The sequence below is a fragment of the Schistocerca nitens genome, chromosome 10 (genome assembly GCF_023898315.1).
Source record: "Schistocerca nitens isolate TAMUIC-IGC-003100 chromosome 10, iqSchNite1.1, whole genome shotgun sequence".
Taxonomy (NCBI): Eukaryota; Metazoa; Arthropoda; class Insecta; order Orthoptera; family Acrididae; genus Schistocerca; species Schistocerca nitens.
Window position 1 is genome coordinate 216,619,728 of NC_064623.1, and position 21,911 is coordinate 216,641,638.

At 41.6% G+C, this 21,911-nt stretch overlaps 1 protein-coding gene across 5 annotated transcripts in view; it reads right to left on the bottom strand.

Moving 5' to 3' along the window:
• The window catches only part of LOC126210109 (zinc finger protein 501-like), a 366,536-nt gene that overhangs the window by 292,329 nt on the left and 52,296 nt on the right, over positions 1-21,911 (bottom strand). For all 5 annotated transcript variants that reach the window (XM_049939250.1, XM_049939251.1, XM_049939249.1 and 2 more), the window contains exon 4: positions 13,986-14,042. In XM_049939250.1, the coding sequence (XP_049795207.1) occupies positions 13,986-14,042 (57 nt within the window). The remainder of the gene's footprint in view (positions 1-13,985; positions 14,043-21,911) is intronic.

Sequence of the window (21,911 nt, forward strand, 5' to 3'; positions counted from 1 at the left end):
GCTGAAGACGACACGTCTCCATTCGTCCCTCCATTCACGCCTGTCGCGACACCACTGGAGGCGGGCTGCACGATGTTGGGGCGTGAGCGGAAGACGGCCTAACGGTGTGCGGGACCGTAGCCCAGCTTCATGGAGACGGTTGCGAATGGTCCTCGCCGATACCCCAGGAGCAACAGTGTCCCTAATTTGCTGGGAAGTGGCGGTGCGGTCCCCTACGGCACTGCGTAGGATCCTACGGTCTTGGCATGCATCCGTGCGTCGCTGCGGTCCGGTCCCAGGTCGACGGGCACGTGCACCTTCCGCCGACCACTGGCGACAACATCGATGTACTGTGGAGACCTCACGCCCCACGTGTTGAGCAATTCGGCGGTACGTCCACCCGGCCTCCCGCATGCCCACTATACGCCCTCGCTCAAAGTCCGTCAACTGCACATACGGTTCACGTCCACACTGTCGCGGCATGCTACCAGTGTTAAAGACTGCGATGGAGCTCCGTATGCCATGGCAAACTGGCTGACACTGACGGCGGCGGTGCACAAATGCTGCGCAGCTAGCGCCATTCGACGGCCAACACCGCGGTTCCTGGTGTGTCCACTGTGCCGTGCGTGTGATCATTGCTTGTACAGCCCTCTCGCAGTGTCCGGAGCAAGTATGGTGGGTCTGACACACCGGTGTCAATGTGTTCTTTTTTCCATTTCCAGGAGTGTATTTATTCCTTAATGAAATTTGTCATTAAAAATATATCACTTTTTCAAACCAACAGCTCAATTCATGGAATCAATACTAGAAATAAGAATAATCTTCACAAGGATTTAAAGTCACTTAGTCTTGTACAAAAAGGTGTGCATTATTCAGGAACACACATTTTCAATAACTTGCCAGCAGCCATAAAAAGCTTAACAACCAATGAAATTCAGTTTAAGAGAAGCCTAAAGGATTTATTGGTGGCCAACTCCTTCTACTCCATTGATGAATTTCTTAGTAAAACCAACTGATTTGTATATAAGTACAACATAACTTCTGCACAATTTCAGTGCAGTAATGTGTTCATTGAAAATTTGTGTGTGTGTGTGTGTGTGTGTGTTAGTATAATCTAACTTCTGCACCATTTCAGTGCAGTAATGTGTTCATTGTAAATAAGTATTACAGTAGTTGTATTACCTTATAAATAAATAAAAAACTTTTTTATTTTAAATTCAGTGCATTAGTATTTGTAAAATGACTCTTAGTGTTCATTAAAAAATGACGATCATTCCACTTGGGACCTGTGGAATGGTACATTAGCTTATTTGTTTTAGTTGTAAATATTTGTCATGTATTGTTGTTTTTCTGACATGTTCCACATCCTGGAGGACCTCCTCACTACGGATCAATTGGAATGAAAGTAAATCTAATCTAATCTAATTTTTTGAAGGTGTGTAGGTTGTTTGGAAACAGTCAGATTTTTTAAATAACCCTATGCTACAGGTTTGAATATCTGACATACTGATTTCACTTTTGGTCTGATTACCGTTCTGGTTACTTTTATAGGATATTGGAAAAGAGACTCTGTAAACTAAGTAACAGTACTTACTGAAAGTTCGAATAAACTTAACAAAATACTATCCAAGCACTATTTAACACTGTAATAATTTTTTACTTCAAAACACAGGAGTAACAAAACAAAATCCAAGCGTACATTGTTACTCCAAGAAGACAAAAACTTATTTTCGGTGTCTAAGTCACTTGGTACTTTTTATTTTTTAAATATAATTAATATTATTTTAAAAATTAGATAACTATTAAACAGGTTAAAAAGCCAACAAAATTTTTCTTTTATCTAATAGCCTACACAATTAAGAGTATTTTAAAACAAATTTGAGCTTTCTATCAGGTCTGAGACTCTAGATATTGCAGTTTTTGTAAAACTAAACATCCGTTAGCTAAAACACACACACACACACACACACACACACACACACACAACAACAACCCGTGAGGACACGTTTAAGTTACGATTTCCGACTGCTGAAACAATGCCAAATCTAAAAACTTTAAAAATTTATATTAAAAAAAACTATAAGAGATAGAGCAAAAAAATTTTACAAGTGCTTTCAGGATGATAAAAGAAGTAATTGTACCAAGTTTCATCAAAATCTGACATGGTTGGTGTCAAGGCCTGGGTGACTTGACATGGGATGACCCACCTGCAAATCCACCTACTGACATGCAATCGCCACCACATTGCGCAATCACTGTAATGGAACACTATAGTAATGTACAGTGAAGGATCAACTCATAGGATGTTATAGTGAACACAAATATAAGGTAAAATTTGACTGAACTCTTGTACCTACCGTGATTTATCCTCAGCCACATATCCACTTAGGGTCCCTCCCACACTAAAGTATTTACTGAGTGTCCTTTATTGAAGGCATATTAAAATTAATATGGCATTAGAGTGTGCTAAAATTAATATTGTTTGTTGAAAGGATCTTAAAAATATCTCAAATTTGTGTTTCACTGCAGAAAAAGTTCAGAACTGCAACTGTTGAGAGTTATATGTCCATGCTTGCTAAGTACTTGTTTCTCTAGTGTATTGAAAGTGTGCTTAGTTTGCTCTGCTACAGTGGTCAAGATTAAGGGTCCCCCCTCTATTGAAAGTAGCTCAAATGCACAAAGTTACTTAATTATGGAAAGTTTTAATTACTCTTGCTATTCTGAGAGTATCTGTATGGAGTGTAGCCATGTATGGAAGTGAAACATGGACGATAAATAGTTTGGACAAGAAGAGAATAGAAGCTTTCAGAATGTGGTGCTACAGAAGAATACTGAAGATTAGATGGGTAGATCACATAACTAATGAGGAGGTATTGAACAGAATTGGGGAGAAGAGGAGTTTGTGGCACAACTTGACAAGAAGAAGGGACCAGTTGGTAGGACATGTTCTGAGGCATCAAGGGATCACAAATTTAGCATTGGAGGGCAGCGTGGAGGGTAAAAATGGTAGAGGAAGACCAAGAGATGAATACACTAAGCAGATTCAGAAGGATGTTGGTTGCAGTAAGTACTGGGAGATGAAGAAGCTTGCACAGGATAGAGCAGCATGGAGAGCTGCATCAAAGCAGTCTCAGGACTGATGAAACAACAACAACATTCAAGCCAAATTCTGTACAATATTGGGTTCCTCTTGTGTATTGATAGTGCATATTAATAATGTAATAGGATCCACAGTTTATCCTTTATGCTCATGGTAAATAACAATTAATAGAAAGACAACTATCTATGAAAACAGTAACTTCTTTATTCAAAAGACAGTGAGAAGTAATTTGTTAGTGAAATACATTTAACTTTCATTCTAAATAGTAACGTATTTAGCTGAGAGAGACTTAACCTATGACCAGTTCATAATTTTGCAGTAAACTCCATTTACAATTTTTTGTCAGATAGGAAAATGTTCCCCCCCATGAACCATGGACCTTGCCGTTGGTGGGGAGGCTTGCGTGCCTCATCGATACAGATAGCCGTACCGTAGGTACAACCACAACGGAGGGGTATCTGTTGAGAGGCCAGGCAAACGTGTGGTTCCTGAAGAGGGGCAGCAGCCTTTTCAGTAGTTGCAAGGGCAACAGTCTGGATGATTGACTGATCTGGCCTTGTAACAATAACCAAAACGGCCTTGCTGTGCTGGTACTGCGAACGGCTGAAAGCAAGGGGAAACTACGGCCATAATTTTTCCCGAGGGCATGCAGCTTTACTGTATGATTAAATGATGATGGCGTCCTCTTGGGTAAAATATCCCGGAGGTAAAATAGTCCCCCATTCGGATCTCCGGGCGGGGACTACTCAAGAGGATGTCGTTATCAGGAGAAAGAAAACTGGCGTTCTACGGATCGAAGCGTGGAATGTCAGGTCCCTTAATCGGGCAGGTAGGTTAGAAAATTTGAAAAGGGAAATGGATAGGTTAAAGTTAGATATAGTGGGAATTAGTGAAGTTCGGTGGCAGGAGGAACAAGACTTCTGGTCAGGTGACTACAGGGTTATAAACACAAAGTCAAATAGGGGTAATGCAGGAGTAGGTTTAATAATGAATAGGAAAATAGGAACACGGGTAAGCTACTACAAACAGCTTAGTGAACGCATTATTGTGGCCAAGATAGATACGAAGCCCACACCTACTACAGTAGTACAAGTTTATATGCCAACTAGCTCTGCAGATGACGAAGAAATTGAAGAAATGTATGATGAAATAAAAGAAATTGTTCAGATTGTGAAGGGAGATGAAAATTTAATAGTTATGGGTGACTGGAATTCGAGTGTAGGAAAAGGGAGAGAAGGAAACGTAGTAGGTGAATATGGATTGGGGCTAAGAAATGAAAGAGGAAGCCGCCTGGTAGAATTTTGCACAGAGCACAATTTAATCATAGCTAACACTTGGTTTAAGAATCATGATAGAAGGTTGTATACATGGAAGAACCCTGGAGATACTAAAAGGTATCTGATTGATTATATAATGGTAAGACAGAGATTTAGGAACCAGGTTTTAAATTGTAAGACATTTCCAGGGGCAGATGTGGACTCTGACCACAATCTATTGGTTATGACCTGTAGATTAAAACTGAAGAAACTGCAAAAAGGTGGGAATTTAAGGAGATGGGACCTGGATAAACTGAAAGAACCAGTGGTTGTACAGAGTTTCAGGGAGAGCATAAGGGAACAATTGACAGGAATGGGGGAAAGAAATACAGTAGAAGAAGAATGGGTAGCTCTGAGGGATGAAGTAGTCAAGACAGCGGAGGATCAAGTAGGTAAAAAGACGAGGGCTAGTAGAAATCCTTGGGTAACAGAAGAAATATTGAATTTAATTGATGAAAGGAGAAAATATAAAAATGCAGTAAATGAAACAGGCAAAAAGGAATACAAACGTCTCAAAAATGAGATCAACAGGAAGTGCAAAATGGCTAAGCAGGGATGGCTAGAGGACAAATGTAAGGATGTAGAGGCTTATCTTACTAGGGGTAAGATAGATACTGCCTACAGGAAAATTAAAGAGACCTTTGGAGATAAGAGAACCACTTGTATGAACATCAAGAGCTCAGATGGAAACCCAGTTCTAAGCAAAGAAGGGAAAGCAGAAAGGTGGAAGGAGTATATAGAGGGTCTATACAAGGGCGATGTACTTGAGGACAATATTATGGAAATGGAAGAAGATGTAGATGAAGATGAAATGGGAGATACGATACTGCGTGAAGAGTTTGACAGAGCTCTGAAAGACCTGAGTCGAAACAAGGCCCCCGGAGTAGACAACATTCCATTGGAACTACTGACGGCCTTGGGAGAGCCAGTCCTGACAAAACTCTACCATCTGGTGAGCAAGATGTATGAAACAGGCGAAATACCCTCAGACTTCAAGAAGAATATAATAATTCCAATCCCAAAGAAAGCAGGTGTTGACAGATGTGAGAATTACCGAACAATCAGTTTAATAAGCCACAGCTGCAAAATACTAACACGAATTCTTTACAGACGAATGGAAAAACTAGTAGAAGCCGACCTCGGGGAAGATCAGTTTGGATTCCGTAGAAATACTGGGACACGTGAGGCAATACTGACCTTACGACTTATCTTAGAAGAAAGATTAAGGAAAGGCAAACCTACGTTTCTAGCATTTGTAGACTTAGAGAAAGCTTTTGACAATGTTGACTGGAATACTCTCTTTCAAATTCTAAAGGTGGCAGGGGTAAAATACAGGGAGCGAAAGGCTATTTACAATTTGTACAGAAACCAGATGGCAGTTATAAGAGTCGAGGGACATGAAAGGGAAGCAGTGGTTGGGAAGGGAGTAAGACAGGGTTGTAGCCTCTCCCCGATGTTATTCAATCTGTATATTGAGCAAGCAGTAAAGGAAACAAAAGAAAAATTCGGAGTAGGTATTAAAATCCATGGAGAAGAAATAAAAACTTTGAGGTTCGCCGATGACATTGTAATTCTGTCAGAGACAGCAAAGGACTTGGAAGAGCAGTTGAATGGAATGGATGGTGTCTTGAAGGGAGGATATAAGATGAACATCAACAAAAGCAAAACGAGGATAATGGAATGTAGTCGAATTAAGTCGGGTGATGTTGAGGGTATTAGATTAGGAAATGAGACACTTAAAGTAGTAAAGGAGTTTTGCTATTTGGGGAGCAAAATAACTGATGATGGCCGAAGTAGAGAGGATATAAAATGTAGACTGGCAATGGCAAGGAAAGCGTTTCTGAAGAAGAGAAATTTGTTAACATCGAGTATAGATTTAAGTGTCAGGAAGTCTTTTCTGAAAGTATTTGTATGGAGTGTAGCCATGTATGGAAGTGAAACATGGACGATAAATAGTTTGGACAAGAAGAGAATAGAAGCTTTCGAAATGTGGTGGTACAGAAGAATGCTGAAGATTAGATGGGTAGATCACATAACTAATGAGGAGGTACTGAACAGGATTGGGGAGAAGAGGAGTTCGTGGCACAACTTGACCAGAAGAAGGGATCGGTTGGTAGGACATGTTATGAGGCATCAAGGGATCACCAATTTAGTATTGGAGGGCAGCGTGGAGGGTAAAAATCGTAGGGGGAGACCAAGAGATGCATACACTAAGCAGATTCAGAAGGATGTAGGTTGCAGTAGGTACTGGGAGATGAAGAAGCTTGCACAGGATAGAGTAGCATGGAGAGCTGCATCAAACCAGTCTCAGGACTGAAGACCACAACAACAACAACAGGAAAATGTTTGAAAGGTAATACTGAACCTATGTCCAATTTATGATTCTACAGTGAATATTAATATTAATGTTATAAAGACCATTCAGTTTGAATAAGCATTGAAAGAAATAGTGTGTATTGTTATCTGTTATATTTATGCAAATAGTTTGTTCTGCTGTGGTAGATCCAATCTTACCGTGAACATACTGTATTCAGGTGCCAGAGTTCATTGCACTCGCGTGTGGCAAAGTATAGGTTGTGTTTGCCCGTTAAAGTTACTCGTATTTATTTTCTCGAACAAGAATGTCAATGATTCTCTTGCCTAATTAGGATGGCGACCGTTTTCTTTATTCTTTGAACAGTGTAAATAGGTAAAATATTGTTTGTTACTGTTTAAATATTTATGTAATTCTTTCACTTCCGATAAGCTATCTCCGTTAGGTATTTCACGGTCAACACAAACAACACTGCTCTGTTGCTTTATACCATAATTACTCTTAACAAAATAGTTCCATTTTATGATCTACTTCCCACTTTAAGGTTATGGTATAGCAGTAGCAGACAGTAGTGTTATAAGCTGAACTATGTATTCAATCAGCTGAAACCACTCTTTAGTGCTATTTGACTGAGCTAACCATTCATTCTTTTGAGTGAAACCAATCTGTAGCACTTTCATCATCTGAACTAAGGCAGTGGTATATAACTGGGGTCAACATACCACTGAAGTGCAGCCCTGCTCCAGGGGTACATGAAGACATCTCAGGGATACACGAAAGTTAAAATAACCAATATACATATCCACTTAATTATGTACTGAGCAGAAGAATTCTTCTTTCCACCACTGAAAACTGATTAATAGATTGCTGTGGATTAAACTGTTCCAGATGCAATTAACAAATAACTTGTTTAGCTGCATACTGTCGACGGTACAAGGTCGGCGGTACAAGGTGGGGCATAAAAGTTCACTTAGGGGCATGCGAAGAAGAGAGGAACACTGGCAAATTTAAGCGACTTTTACCCAAAAGGTGTAACGATGTCCGGTAATTATAAACCATTTCGATCTAGCCCTCTCAAAACTGCACGTGTATCCCACGCGCTCTACCTCAGCCTCCTGCCGTTAGCACTGCTGCCGAGAGAGCAGCTGCTGCGAGGTGGCGGCCTGCCGTTGCACTGTGCAGCCAGCAGGGCTACCTCCTCGCACCAGCTCTGCACCTGGCAGCAGCAGCAGTTGCCCGCCGGCAGCATCGGCACACAATCGGAAAAAGCTGAAATCACTCAAACTCGGCAGCTAATCTAAAACAGTCACATAACACACGTAGCCGTCACTCACAATAAGTGAAACCGCTCCAAAACAGAGTGAGTGAAAAATATTGCAAATAACTGACATGGCCACAGAGAGTAGTTTCATTCGACTGGGGAAAAAAAAAAAAAAAAAAAAAAAAAAAAAAAAAAAAAAAAAAAAAAAAAAAAAACAGAACAGAACAAAGAGAACTGACTGACCAATCGGTTGTCCCATTGCTAGCACCACCAGCTATCAATGGCCTTAAAAATACATTACTTCATAGAAAAATGTACTTTTACTTGTATCTCACAGTACATAAGAAACTTTTAGATGTTGACCATAAGCCACATACTCACTCTCCTCCACCTGTGCTGTCATTTGCCAAAAATTTGTTTCAATACTTTAAAGCATTTGACAATATTATGAAAAGGATAGATTGCTACTCACCATATAGTGGAGATGTTGAGTCACAGATAGGCACAACAAAAACACTGTCAATGTAAGCTTTCAGCCAAAAGGCCTCCATCGGAACTAGACAACATACACTATGTGATCAAAAGTATCCGGACACTCCCAAAAAAATACATTTTTCATATTAGGTGTATTGTGCTGCCACCTACTGCCAGGTACTCCATATCAGTGACCTCAGTAGTCATTAAACATCACGAGAGAGAGAATGCTGTGCTCTGCGGAACTCGAGGACTTTGAACGTGGTCAGATGATTGGGTGTCACTTATGTCATACGTCTGTACATGAGATTTCAACTCCTAAAATTCCCTAGGTCCACTGTTTCCAATGTGATAGTGAAGTGGAAATGTGATGGGACACGTAGAGCACAAAAGTGTTCAGGCCAACCTTGTCTGTTGACTGACAGACCTCCGACAGTTGAAGTGGGTCATAATGTGTAATAGGCAGACATCTATCCATCACACATGATTTCCAAACTGCATCAGGATCCACCGCAAGTACTATGACAGTTAGATGGGAGGTGAGAAAACATGGATTTCATGGTCGAGTGGCTGCTCATAAGCCACACATCACGCCGATAAATGGACGATTGAACAGTGGAAAAACATTGTGTGGAGTGAAGAATCACAGTACACAATGTTGCTATTCGATAGCAGGGTGTGGGTATGGAGAATGCCCAGGGAACGTCATTTGCCAGTGTGTGTAGAACCAACAGTAAAATTCGGAGGCAGTGGTGTTATGATGTGGTCGTGGTTTTCAAGGAGGGAGCTAGCACCCCTTGTTGCTTTCCGTGGCACTACCACAGCACAGGCCTACACTGATGTTTTAAGCACCTTCTTGGTTCCCACTGTTGAAGAGCAATGCGGGGATGGCGATTGCATCTTTCAACACGATCGAGCACCCGTTCGTAATGCACGGCCTGCGGTGGAGTGGTTACACAACAATAACATCCCTGTAATGGACTGGCTTGGCAGCCCTGATGTGAATCCTATAGAACATCTTTGGGATGTTTTGGAATGCTGAGTTCATGCCAGGCCTCACCGACCAACACTGATACCTCTCCCGAGTGCAGTACTCAGTTAAGAATGGGCTGCGATTCCCCGAGAAACCCTCCACCACCTGATTGAACATATGCCCGCGAGAGTGGAAGCTGTGATCAAGGCTAAGGGTGGGCCAACACCATATTGAATTCCAGCATTCCTGATGGAGGACGCCACGAACGTGTGAGTGATTTTCACCCAGGAGTCCAGATAGTTTTGATCACACCGTGTACATACACACATTCATGCAAACACAGTCTCTGGCTGCTTAGGCCAGACTGTGCATACTAGTGCATGATGGGAGAAGCAAACTGGGTGGTAGGGGTTAGGAGTAGTCTGGCACAGGGGAGGTGAGGGATAGCAGGGTAGGCGTGGGGGACGGTAAAGTGCTGCCTGTGGGAGCATACCAGGATGAGGTGGAGAGAGGGTAGGACAGCTAGGTGCAGCCAGAAGGTTAGATGGACGATGGGGCTGAGGGAGGGAGTCAGCAGGAAAGGAGAAAAGTAAAAAGACTACCAGTGTGCCGGAGGAAGAGAGGGTTGTGTAGTGCTGGAGTGGGAACAGGAAAGGGGATAGGTGGGTGTGGGACAATGACAAATGAATGGTGAGGTCACGAGGGTTACAGGAATGTAGTGTACACTGCAATTCAGAGAAGATGATGTTGACAGCAAGAATCCAGATGACAGGGGCCGTGAAGCAGTCACTGAAATGAACACTGTGTTGGGCAGTGCGCGCAGCAACGGGGTAGTCCAGCTGTTTCTTGGCCACAGTTTTTCAGTGGCCATTCATTCGGACAAACAGCTTCTTCCAATAATAAAATACCAACAGCCGTTATTTTGGTTTTATTTGTTATGCAAGCAGTTTCTGCATTACATTATGCCATCTTCAGGCCTGCATATATCGAGTAACCTTCGTGTTAGAAACCAGTGCAGCACTGTCAACTAGTATTGTGAAGATTTTTTTTTCCACGAGCACGTGTGCTCCTCGGACAGCTGACAGTGCTGCACTGGTTTCTAACACGAAGGTTACTCGATATATGCAGGCCTGAAGATGGCATAATGTAATGCAGAAACTGGTTGCGTAGCAAATAAAACCAAAATAACGGCTGTCTGTATTTTATTATCGGAAATTGACCAGCCGAAGTCCCGCACTCTGGACATAGGATGATGATACATTTATTAAGCAGCTTGTTGGTTGTCATGCCCTCATAGAATGCAGCACAATGGTTGTAGCTTAGCTTGTCGATCACATGATTTGTTGCACAGGTAGCCCTGCCTGTGATGGGATAAATGCTGCTTGTGACCAGACAGGAGTAGCTGGAGGTGGTGGGGGTGGGGGTGGGGGTGGTGGTGGTGGTGGTGGTGGTGGTGGTGGTGGTGCAGGTGGGAAGATTTATAGGAGGGTCTTGCATCTAGGTCTGTTACAGAGATATGAGCCATGAGGCAAGGGGGCGGGAGCAAGGGTTGTGTAGGGATGGACAAGGATATTGTATAGGTTCAGTGGGCGGCAGTATACCATTGAGGGAGGGATGGGAAGGGTATTGGGTAGGACATTTCTCATTTCAGGGCACAATAAGATGTAGTCGAAACCCTGTTGGAGAATGTGATTTGGTTGCTCCAGTTCAATGTGGTACTGAGTACTGGGGGGAATGGTAAGGCACTGGGAGGTGGGGGGGAGGGGGGTGACTGAAGAGATAAGACATGGGAGATCTGTTTCTGTACAAGGTTGGGAGGGCAATTATGGTCTGTGAACGTCTCAGTACGACCCTTGGTATATTTCAAGAGGGACTGCTCGTCACTACAGATGTGATGGCCACAGATGGCTAGGCTGAAGCATTTAAGAGGTATGAGGTATGTTACAGATAGTTCAGTCTCACTGTATTGTTTATGTTTGCAGATGGAAGTGAGTGCACTTTCTTGAGAAAGGGGATAGATATAGGTGTTCTCTGATGATTAAAAGAAAATTCAGCGAGTGCTACATTTCATATAAACGACCTAATGTGCAGCAAATGTTAAATGCACATTGACTTATATTTCTCATTGCAAACTATTCAAAATTTGTGTAGTGAGTTACTTAATTTTCATGTATCAGAATAAAAAAGGACCAAGGAAATAGGCAGTTCACCGTAAAGCTGAGAAATAAGGTTATAAGACTGAAAGAATCAATTTCTTTTACTAAACATTATCTTTCAAATTGTCTGACAAAGTTTTCAGAGCAGTCAGTGTACTTGTGAGATTCTACTCAGTCGGCTACTGCTTCAGCTTGACTGGCAGGTTAACCAACTGTGTGGACTTGTAGGTGCATATAACTGTGCTTGGGGGGAGCAGGTGCTAAACAGACAGACTGTGTGCTCTCACACTAACAAATGCAATCTGTTTGCTGATTTAGCAGATTACAAGTGTTGTTGTGTTGTTTTGTTTTGGGGGAGGAGACCAGACAGTGAGGTCATCGGTCTCATTGGATTAGGGAAGGACTGGGAAGGAAGTCGGCCGTGCCCTTTCAAAGGAACCATCCCGGCATTTGCCTGGAGGGATTAGGGGAAATCACGGAAAACCCAAATCAGGATGGCCGGACACGGGATTGAACTGTCGTCCTCCCGAATGCGAGTCCAGTGTGCTAGCCACTGCGCCACCTCGCTTGGTACAAGTGTTGTAACTTCCCTGGTATGAGAGATGGGGAAATTTTATTGAAACATAACCACAGATGTACTGATGCACAAACTTACTATTTGTTGTAAATATTTACAATGGGTCTGGAAATAAAAATACAGCCATCACCTAGTTTGAAGAAAACACTGACGAATAGTAAACATTCGTCAATATCAATGATCTTCATAGAGAATGAATCTTTTATTCTGCAGTGTTCAGGTTCAGCTCAGCTACAGAAGACATGTTTGGTACATAAAAACAACTTGTCACAGCTAAGGAAATACTACAATGGCAAGGGCAAAACGAATATTTGCCGCAGATTTTACCAGAACACAAATTTTAAAAATTGGATAATAAGCAAAAAATACAATGCAGATGATTTTTAAAAATGCATTATGTTTGCAGATGACATGGCATACTAATTTAGTCCTGTGTCTGATTCTGGTTAGTAGCCTCAGGACACCCACAATGTAAAATAAAAGGTAAAGTGCACATACAATTTAAATGACAACAAAATCTCATGTCCCTTATTCCTTAACCTAAAAATAACCCGTATGTATGTATTTCAGGTAAACAATTACAAAAAACATCTGAGGGTGCCATAACTGTGGTGAAACATTTGGACGATGTAACAAAACAATAAGTTGTGTACTTGCAAAAAGGCGGACCCACACTTAATAAATTATAATTTTTCTACAAGCACAGGAATTGAGCTCAAAACTCCAATATGATGTGTGTCAACTACTTCTAATCTGGACTCGAACCCAAGCCCTCACCTTTTACAAATTGTGTCCTACCTGAATGAGCTATCTTGGCACAACTCACAGTCCACACTTACAGCTACATATGCTCCAGTACTCTTATCCTACAGTTCACACACTGCTGCAATTCCACTCTTGGGATTGCTTCATAAGGGTGCTTAACTCACAGTCCACACTTACAGCTACATATGCTCCAGTACTCTTATACTACAGTTCACACACTGCTGCAATTCCACTCTTGGGATTGCTTCATAAGGGTGCTTAGGTGTATGGCAAGTACAATGATGACAAATTTTAAAAAAATATATACAGAATACTTACTTTAATTTATATGTTTCTAATTTTGTGTAGAATCTTATTTGATACACTGTCAAAAAAGTAAAGTGTTTTGTCTCAGTATCGGTCAATGTTTCTGTAGTGATTTTTTGACGTTTCACTAGCACTAGTGAATGTATCATAAAAGATACATGCTCCATGACCGTTGGTGGACCATCAGCAATGGAAGGCGGATCTCTAATAGCTTTATACGGGCAAACTTCTGTTCTTCCTCTGTATGGTAAGCAGTGGTCTGCCATGTTCTTTCTTACTTGTCCTGCATGAGAATTTATTTTTAATCCTGTAACAACTTACCGCACAGTAGAGCTAGATATTCACGTTATACATCAGCAGGCAGAAGCAGTTACCACATGCTGCTTCTGTAATGCTTAAAAACTTACCTTCACGGTGTAGTCTTTTTTGTTTGCAGATGAATGTCTGCTGTCCTGGAACACACTGAAATCCCGAGATCACAGTACCACCACAAGCTACTACAGGAGCCAAAACAAAATTGTGGAGCACACAGGGAAAGTGGAAATGGGCTGCACCAATTTGCTTTGGTTACTCTAATAGTTTTCTGTGGTCTCGGGATTTCAAGTGTGGCCGATGACAGCAGACATTTATCTGCAAAAAAACAAGAAAAACTTATTCTGTAACTTTATTTTTTCAAGGTGACTTGGTGACTATCCATCATACTATAACTGTGGGAATTACACCTAAATTAGATACAAAGTAATACTCTAATTGGAGTTACCTACCTCTTTCTTCAGCCATAGTGGGTCACGTGCATCAGGATCTTCGGGGGTTTCCAATTTCTGCAAAAGTTAATGTAGAATATATTAATTCAACTTCATCTGAAAATGAGAAAGCAGATAGACACACTATGAGTATATATCCTACTACTTTCATGATGATGGGAGAAACAGACAGCACTCACAACAACATACATCAGCGGTTTTATCTTAGGCTCACAATGAACACGTTAAGTGCTGTGTTAAGAATACACAATTGCCATGTTACTGTTTTAGAGACTATTCACTGTCCAGAAGAAACACATTTTCTCTGACACCCAAACCCTTACACAATCAAAGTGTATTCTCTTCTCCAACATCTCTGGCAGCCCACTTCAGAAATAGAACTGCTGGGCCTCATGGGTCAGTGATGGCCTGTTAGCGTGTAGTGCCACCTACAGAAATACGGCAGTGGGATGTCATTGAATCAGTTGGAGCAGCAGGTGGCGGGAATTAAATGCCTGCCACCACCAATGCCTGCATAAGGGCATGGACTGCAAAAGACCAGTATATCATTTATACTCAATAAATCATGGAAGAGGTTACTTCCCACTGTATCCTGTGTTAAGAACTATTCCCATTTCATTCTTATATGAAGTGGGGAAGAATAACTGCGTAAATGCCTCTGACTGCTAGGTAATTAGCCTACTCTTGCCTTCACAGTCCCTGTGAGAATGATATGTAAGGGTAAACACGGGGGGGGGGGGGGGGGGCGAAAAATGTATGTACTCTCTGATAGTTAATATCTTAGGTACAAAATGACATACCTTGCAATTTTATATGGTAGCATAGTCCATTGTTTTCTCAGCATATCTTGGCATGCATTTTCCAGCAGACGATAGCACGCCAATGAATGAAGTGAGGTTGTCATTTTAGCAATGCAAGGCTGTACTGAAGTGGTACCGGAAGTACGAAAACATGATGGAGGTACAACGGCAATGGCATGATGTGTACAGAACTCGGTCACCACCATGTACAACAATTTATTGTATTCGTGATAAATTTGAATGCAATGGAACTGTTCAGGATCTGCATAAGGAAATGTCTGACTGACCAAAAACATCAACTAGTTCAGCTTCCAGTGCTGCTGTGTTACAACATTTTACTAGGTCACCTCAAAAATCTGTAAAGCATGGTGCACGTGTGAAAGTGTGGTGAGCTGATCAAGCGTAGAACAATTTCTGAAGGCTGCAAAGTGGACAGTGTACATTTCAAGACCACTGCGTGCTATGAATGAGACAATCCAGATCCGAGGATGGAGTACTGCAAGTAGTTTGAAGGCATGCTTTGCAAAGGTGAATGGTTTGCAAGGACGATTATCTTGTATCACAAGGCGCAATTCAAACTGAACGGTACTGTAAACTGCCACAACTACATGTACTGGAATCCTAAAAACCCTCACGTTCATGTGAACAAATACGCCAATCTACTGGATGTTAATGTGTGGTGTGGTCTGTCATCGCGGGGTTTAATTGGCCCATTCTTTGAAAGTACCATAACTGGCAAGATGTATCTTCAAATACTGTGAACATCAATTTTACCTGCCATCTGAGAGGTGTTTGGAAATGAAAGATTTTACCTACAGCAAGACAGTGCTCCAACTCACTACCATAGAGATGTCAGAGCCCACTTGGATGAAAATCTACCTGGATGATGGATAGGCCAAAGAGAGCTATTGCGTACCCATCACGGTCTCTACAACATACACCTCTTGACTTCTACCTATGGGGGACCCTGACAAATGAAGTTTATCGACAGAGGCCAGCTACACTGAACAAACTACGAGGAACCATCGAGGCATTCTGTGCGGCTGTCACACCGGCAACACTAACAGTCGTAGTTCTGTCAAAAGTTCGACAATACCAACTTTATTTGGCTGCTAATGGGATTCACTTTGAATACATAAAATAACCTTTAACCAGTGTACAAATTGTAATGATGTGTTATTTTGTTCCATTAATACTTACTATCAAAGAGTGTCTACATTTTTATGGACTCCCCTGTGGGCCTTGGAACTTTTTAAGTACGATTTTGCAAGATACATAGTGCATGTATTCAAGTGTCTATTCAAGTGTCTGCTGCTCAGGTTTTTCAGAAATTCCAGGACACTCACTCATGGATCAAACAAACTTATGACCATTTGTCCTGCCCTTCTTTGTGTACATTCAATATCCTCTATTTAGCACGGGCCCCAAACACTTATGAAATATTCTAGGATGGGTAGCATGAGATTTTAAAAGTAGTCTCCTTTGTAGACTGAGTGCATTTTCGTAGTATCAGCAAGCACTGGAGAAATGCAAGTTTGGGATTACTAGGTTAAGACAAGGCAACAAATAGATGGACCAGGGTACAAAGACCAATTTCTGAATGTATTGAAAATGGACTGGAAGTGAGCTAAACACAATGCCAGGTGAATGAATGCTAGACCGACCAAGGAAGCTCTTCATGATATCTGGAGACAAAAATGAGCAACGCAGTCATGTAACGGGCTGTGGGTAAATGACATTGGAAAACACAGAGGAGCAATGTGGATGCATTTTTCTGAAGACCATAATTCTAAAGTTTGTTTTTCAGAAATCATTTTACTTTTTGCAAAAAGTTTGGAGTCATGCTGCAATCCATCCAAATTAAGTTTATGACAAGTATCTGATTTTTTTTAAAAAAATGTTTCTTTTCATCTTATATCTCATTTCAGAGACAGATAATGAGCTAGCTATATTTCACTTTAATCAGAGTTAATATATACACAGAAATTCAATAATCTGTCAAACTAAATTTAAAGTTTTAGCTATTAATATGAGGGGCTTTCAATAAGTTGTGCAACACATTTTTTTCTCACCTAATTTCGGATGAAAAAAATGTGGACTTGGCTGTGGAACATAGTGGAATAACTCTGCTTCCATCCCTATTGTTCTATAAAGTTCCATTAGGTGGTGGCATTACACGTAGCCTTCAAAATGATGTCTGTAATGGAGGTCCGTCCCAAACAGAGAGCTGCCATCGAGTTTCTTTTGGCAGAAAACATCACAGGTATTCACAGGCATTTGCGATATGTCTCCGGAGACCGCGCAGTGAACGAAAGCACAGCAAATCGTCAGGTGTGGCATCTGTCACCAGTGCAACGAAACTGCGCCAACCTGTCCAATCTACCGCACGCTGGCTGGCCCACACAGCTGTGGCTCCTGCAATGCTTGAACGTATGGACATTCTCATTCGAGGTGATCAATGAATCACAATGAAACACCTCGCTGCACAACTAGATGTCTCTGTTGGCAGTGCTGATGCATTCAGCCAACAGTTGGGCTACTCAACGGTGTGTGCCCGCCGGTTTCCTTGCCGCCTAAATAGCAACAAATAACCACGTGTCCAGAATTGCTTGCACATTATGAGGCCACTTGTGACAATTTTTTGTTAAACATCATCACAGGTGATAAAACATGGGTTCATCACTTCAAGCTGGTAGCAAAACGGTAATCTACGGATTCGCGCCACCCCGTCTCTCCTCTGGAGAAAACATTCCGAGCCGTAACGGCAGCTGGTAAAGCCACGGTGGTAGTCTTCTGGAACACTGAAGAGGTTATTCTGTTTGATGTCCTCCTTCACGGTGCAACGATCAACTAGGAAGTGAACTGTGCTACCCTCACGAAATTGAAGGAATAACTTCAGTGTGTTCGTCACCACAAAAATGTAAACAAACTTCTCCTTGAAAAGCAAGGCCTCACAAAAGCCTGCATGCCCCAGAGGAGCCCACCAAACTTCACTAAATTGTTCTTCCCCATCCATCCTACAGACCAGATCTCGCATCTTTTGATTTCCAATGAAAGATGCACTCTGTGGGAAGCAATACATGGATGATGGGGAGGTCAGAGATGCAGCAAGACGTTGGTTTCGATGTTGACCAGCAGAATGGTCAGCAAGACGTTGGTTTCGATGTTGACCAGCAGAATGGTACCATACAGGTCCTCCCAGTAGGGTGGGGTAAGGTGGTCACATTGAATGGAAATTATGTTGAAAAAGAGGGTTTTGTAACCAAAAGTGTAGGGAATAATATTTTGTATTGTTGTTGTTGTCTTCAGTCCTGAGCCTGGTTTGATGCAGCTCTCCATGCTACTCTATCCTGCGCAAGCTTCTTCATCTCCCAGTACCTACATCCTTCTGAATCTGCTTAGTGTATTCATCTCTTGGTATCCCTCTTCGATTTTTACCCTCCACGCTGCCCTCCAATGCTAAATTTGTGATCCCTTGATGCCTCAGAACATGTCCTACCAACCAGCCCCTTCTTCTTGTCAAGTTGTGCCACAAACTCCTCTTCTCCCCAACTCTATTCAATACCTCCTCATTAGTTATGTGATCTACCCATCTAATCTTCAGCATTCTTCTGTAGCACCACATTTCAAAACCTTCTATTCTCTTCTTGTCCAAACTATTTATCGTCCATGTTTCACTTCCATACATGGCTACACTCCATACAAATACTTTCAGAAATGACTTCCTGACACTCCTTTACTACTTTAAGTGTCACATTTCCTAATCTGATTCCCTCAGCGTCACCCGACTTAATTCGACTACATTCCATTATCCTCGTTATGCTTTTGTTGATGTTCATCTTATACCCTCCCTTCAAGACGCCATCCATTCCGTTCAACTGCTCTTCCAAGTCCTTTGCTGTCTCTGATAGAATTACAATGCCATCGGCGAACCTCAACGTTTTTATTTCTTTTCCATGGATTTTAATACTTACTCCGAATTTTTCTTTTGTTTCCTTTACTGCTTGCTCAATATACAGATTGAATAACATTGGGGATAGGCTACAACCCTGTCTCACTCCCTTCCCAACCACTGCTTCCCTTTCATGTCCCTCGACTCTTATAACTGCCATCTGGTTTTTGTACAAATTGTAAATAGCCTTTCGCTCTCTGTATTTTACCCCTGCCACCTTTAGAATTTGAAAGAGAGTATTCCAGTCAACATTGTCAAAAGCTTTCTCAAAGTCCACAAATGCTAGAAATGTAGGTTTGCCTTTCCTTAATCCTTCTTCTAAGATAAGTCGTAAGGTCACTATTGCCTCACGTGTTCCAACATTTCTGCGGAATCCAAACTGATCTTCCCCGAGGTCGGCTTCTACCAGTTTTTCCATTCGTCTGTAAAGAATTGGTGTTAGTATTTTGCAGCTGTGACGTATTAAACTGAAAGTTCGGTAATTTTCACATCTGTGAACACCTGCTTTCTTTGGGATTGGAATTATTATATTCTTCTTGAAGTCTGAGGGTATTTTGCCTGTCTCATACATCTTACTTACCAGATGGTAGAGTTTTGTCAGGACTGGCTCTCCCAAGGCCGTCAGTAGTTCCAATGGAATGTTGTCTACTCCCAGGGCCTTGTTTCGACTTAGGTCTTTCAGTGCTCTGTCAAACTCATCATGCTCTGGTTTAGTCAGTTTATCCAGGTCCCGTCTCCTTAAATTCCCACCTTTTTGCAGTTTCTTCAGTTTTAATCTACAGTTCATAGATTGTGGTCAGAGTCCACATCTGCCCCTGGAAATGTCTTACAATTTAAAACCTGGTTCCTAAATCTCTGTCTTACCATTATATAATCTATCTGATACCTTCTAGTATCTCCAGGATTCTTCCAGGTATACAACCTTCTTTTATGATTCTTGAACCAAGTGTTAGCCACGATTAAGTTATGCTGTGTGCAAAATTCTACCAGACGGCTTCCTCTTTCATTTCTCTACCCAAATCCATATCCACCTACTATGTTTCCTTCTCTCCCTTTTGTATTAGAATCGTGAATAAAACCAACCCACTTTCAGAGAAAAATGTGTTGCATTTCTTACTGAATGCCCCTTGTACTTTGAGCCCTACGTGCATTGTGCAACAACATCACTGCGAGTAAAATCTGGCTAACCTATGTTCACTGCAGGGCTGTCGATACGAGAACGATAACCACCAACCCGGCAAATAAATGAATAGGCACGGAGGAACTGTCTGCCTCGGGGACACCCGTTACGCAGCTGCCGAGTGTCAGAGCGGCCGCTACTGCTGAGGAACTGAGTGCCTGCTACTGCAATTCTACAAGTGACATTTCCTTGCTCCCAATCAAACCATGTTTTTCAGAATTCCAAACATAAGAACTTCTTCTCTAACCGATCTCCTCCTCTTGTCAACCTCTCGAATATAACGTCCTTTAACAAATCTCTATCTACCCTAATCAAAAAACTTGATTGTGTGTTTGCCAGGTTAACGAGAATTTTAAAAACTGCATTAGCACTGACTAACTGAAAAATGGGGAAGTAATACTACAGAAGACCACAGGTGGATTTGAGCGACGAAATAGTGAACACAGCAAAAGACCAAATCAGTACACATACAGGGCCCAGTACTTGGATAATGCACAAGATAAGGAACTCATTGACAAAAGGAGAAAATATAAAACACTGCAAATGAAGCACACATAGATAAAAATAAGGATACATAAAAAATTTGAGCAATACATAGTGCAAAGTGACACACCACAAACAGTCACAGGAGAAACATAATGCTGTAGAAGCTTGTGTGGTTATAGGACAAATATTTGTTGCTAATATGAACAACCAATAAAACCTTTGGACAAAAGGGATGCAGTTTGGAGAAAAGGGAAGCAGCTGTATCAGCATCACTGGTCCAGATGGTAAAACAGTACTGAGCAAAGAGGAAGGGGCTGAGGGGTGAGAAAGAGAAGAGGAAGCAGATGAAGATGGGCTGCACAATATGCCAGAGGAATTTGACAGAGCACTGAAAAATCTAAATCAAAGCTAGGAAACTGTAGTAGGCGAAATTCCATCATAATTAGTATCCTTAGACAAGCAGCCATGAGAAAAATGGTGTGCACGATATGAGACAGGTGAAATATCCTCAGACTTCAAGAAGAATTAAATAATCTCACGACAAGATGGCAGGTGCTGACAACCAATCATAGTGGAAAAGCACTAACACAAATTGTTTACAAAACAATGGAAATGCTAGTAGAAGCTAGCGTAGGTGAAGATAAATTTGTGTTCCAGAGAAATGTAGAAACATGTGAATTGATACTGACACTACAACTTGTCTTGGAAGATAGTATCAAAATAGGCACACCTGTAGTTTAGTATCTGTACATTTAGAAAAAGCTTTTGATTATACTGACACAAATACACTAAAATTCTGAAGTCAACAAGGACAAAATGTAGGAACCAAAGGTTATCTACAATCAATACAGAAACCAGTGTGTAGAAAGCCATATCTGTGTGTTATAACATCAAGTTTAACACATATATTTCAGAACGACACAACACATAAGCCACAGAGTAAGTTGACAAGCAAGACGTGTGTACACGTTAGCATTCGAATGAGCACTTAGTCCCAGTCTAGCGGCCGCTGCTCGGCTGGCCGCTTAGGTGGCGCAGCTGCTGCATGGCTGGCAGACAGCGCCACACGTAGAGGACGCGCGTAATTGCGCGGCGGCGCTTTGAATGATCGGCGAGTCACAACACTATCGGAGTAAACACTGCTGCCAAGATTATTTCTAAATCTACAAATACAGGTTTGTGTATTTTGCAATCTATCTTGTAAGATAAATCTTAGGTCAGTGTTGTCTCACATGGATCTATATTTCTCTGGAACCCAAACTGATCCTCCCCAAATTGGCCTCTATCAGGTTTTTTTTCATTCTTCTAAAGATAATTTATGTTGTGTCGATTCCCTAAGGTCTCGACACAATGAGTGGCTAGGTGCACGCGAAACTAACGCAGACGGGCGTAAATTCTGAAACAGGAGACTGGATGAAAACTATAAAGAAAAGAAGAGAGATTTTAATATACTTAACTTTAATGTAGTCTTGTTCTTGTTGAAATACATCTCTTGCATAGTAGTAAGC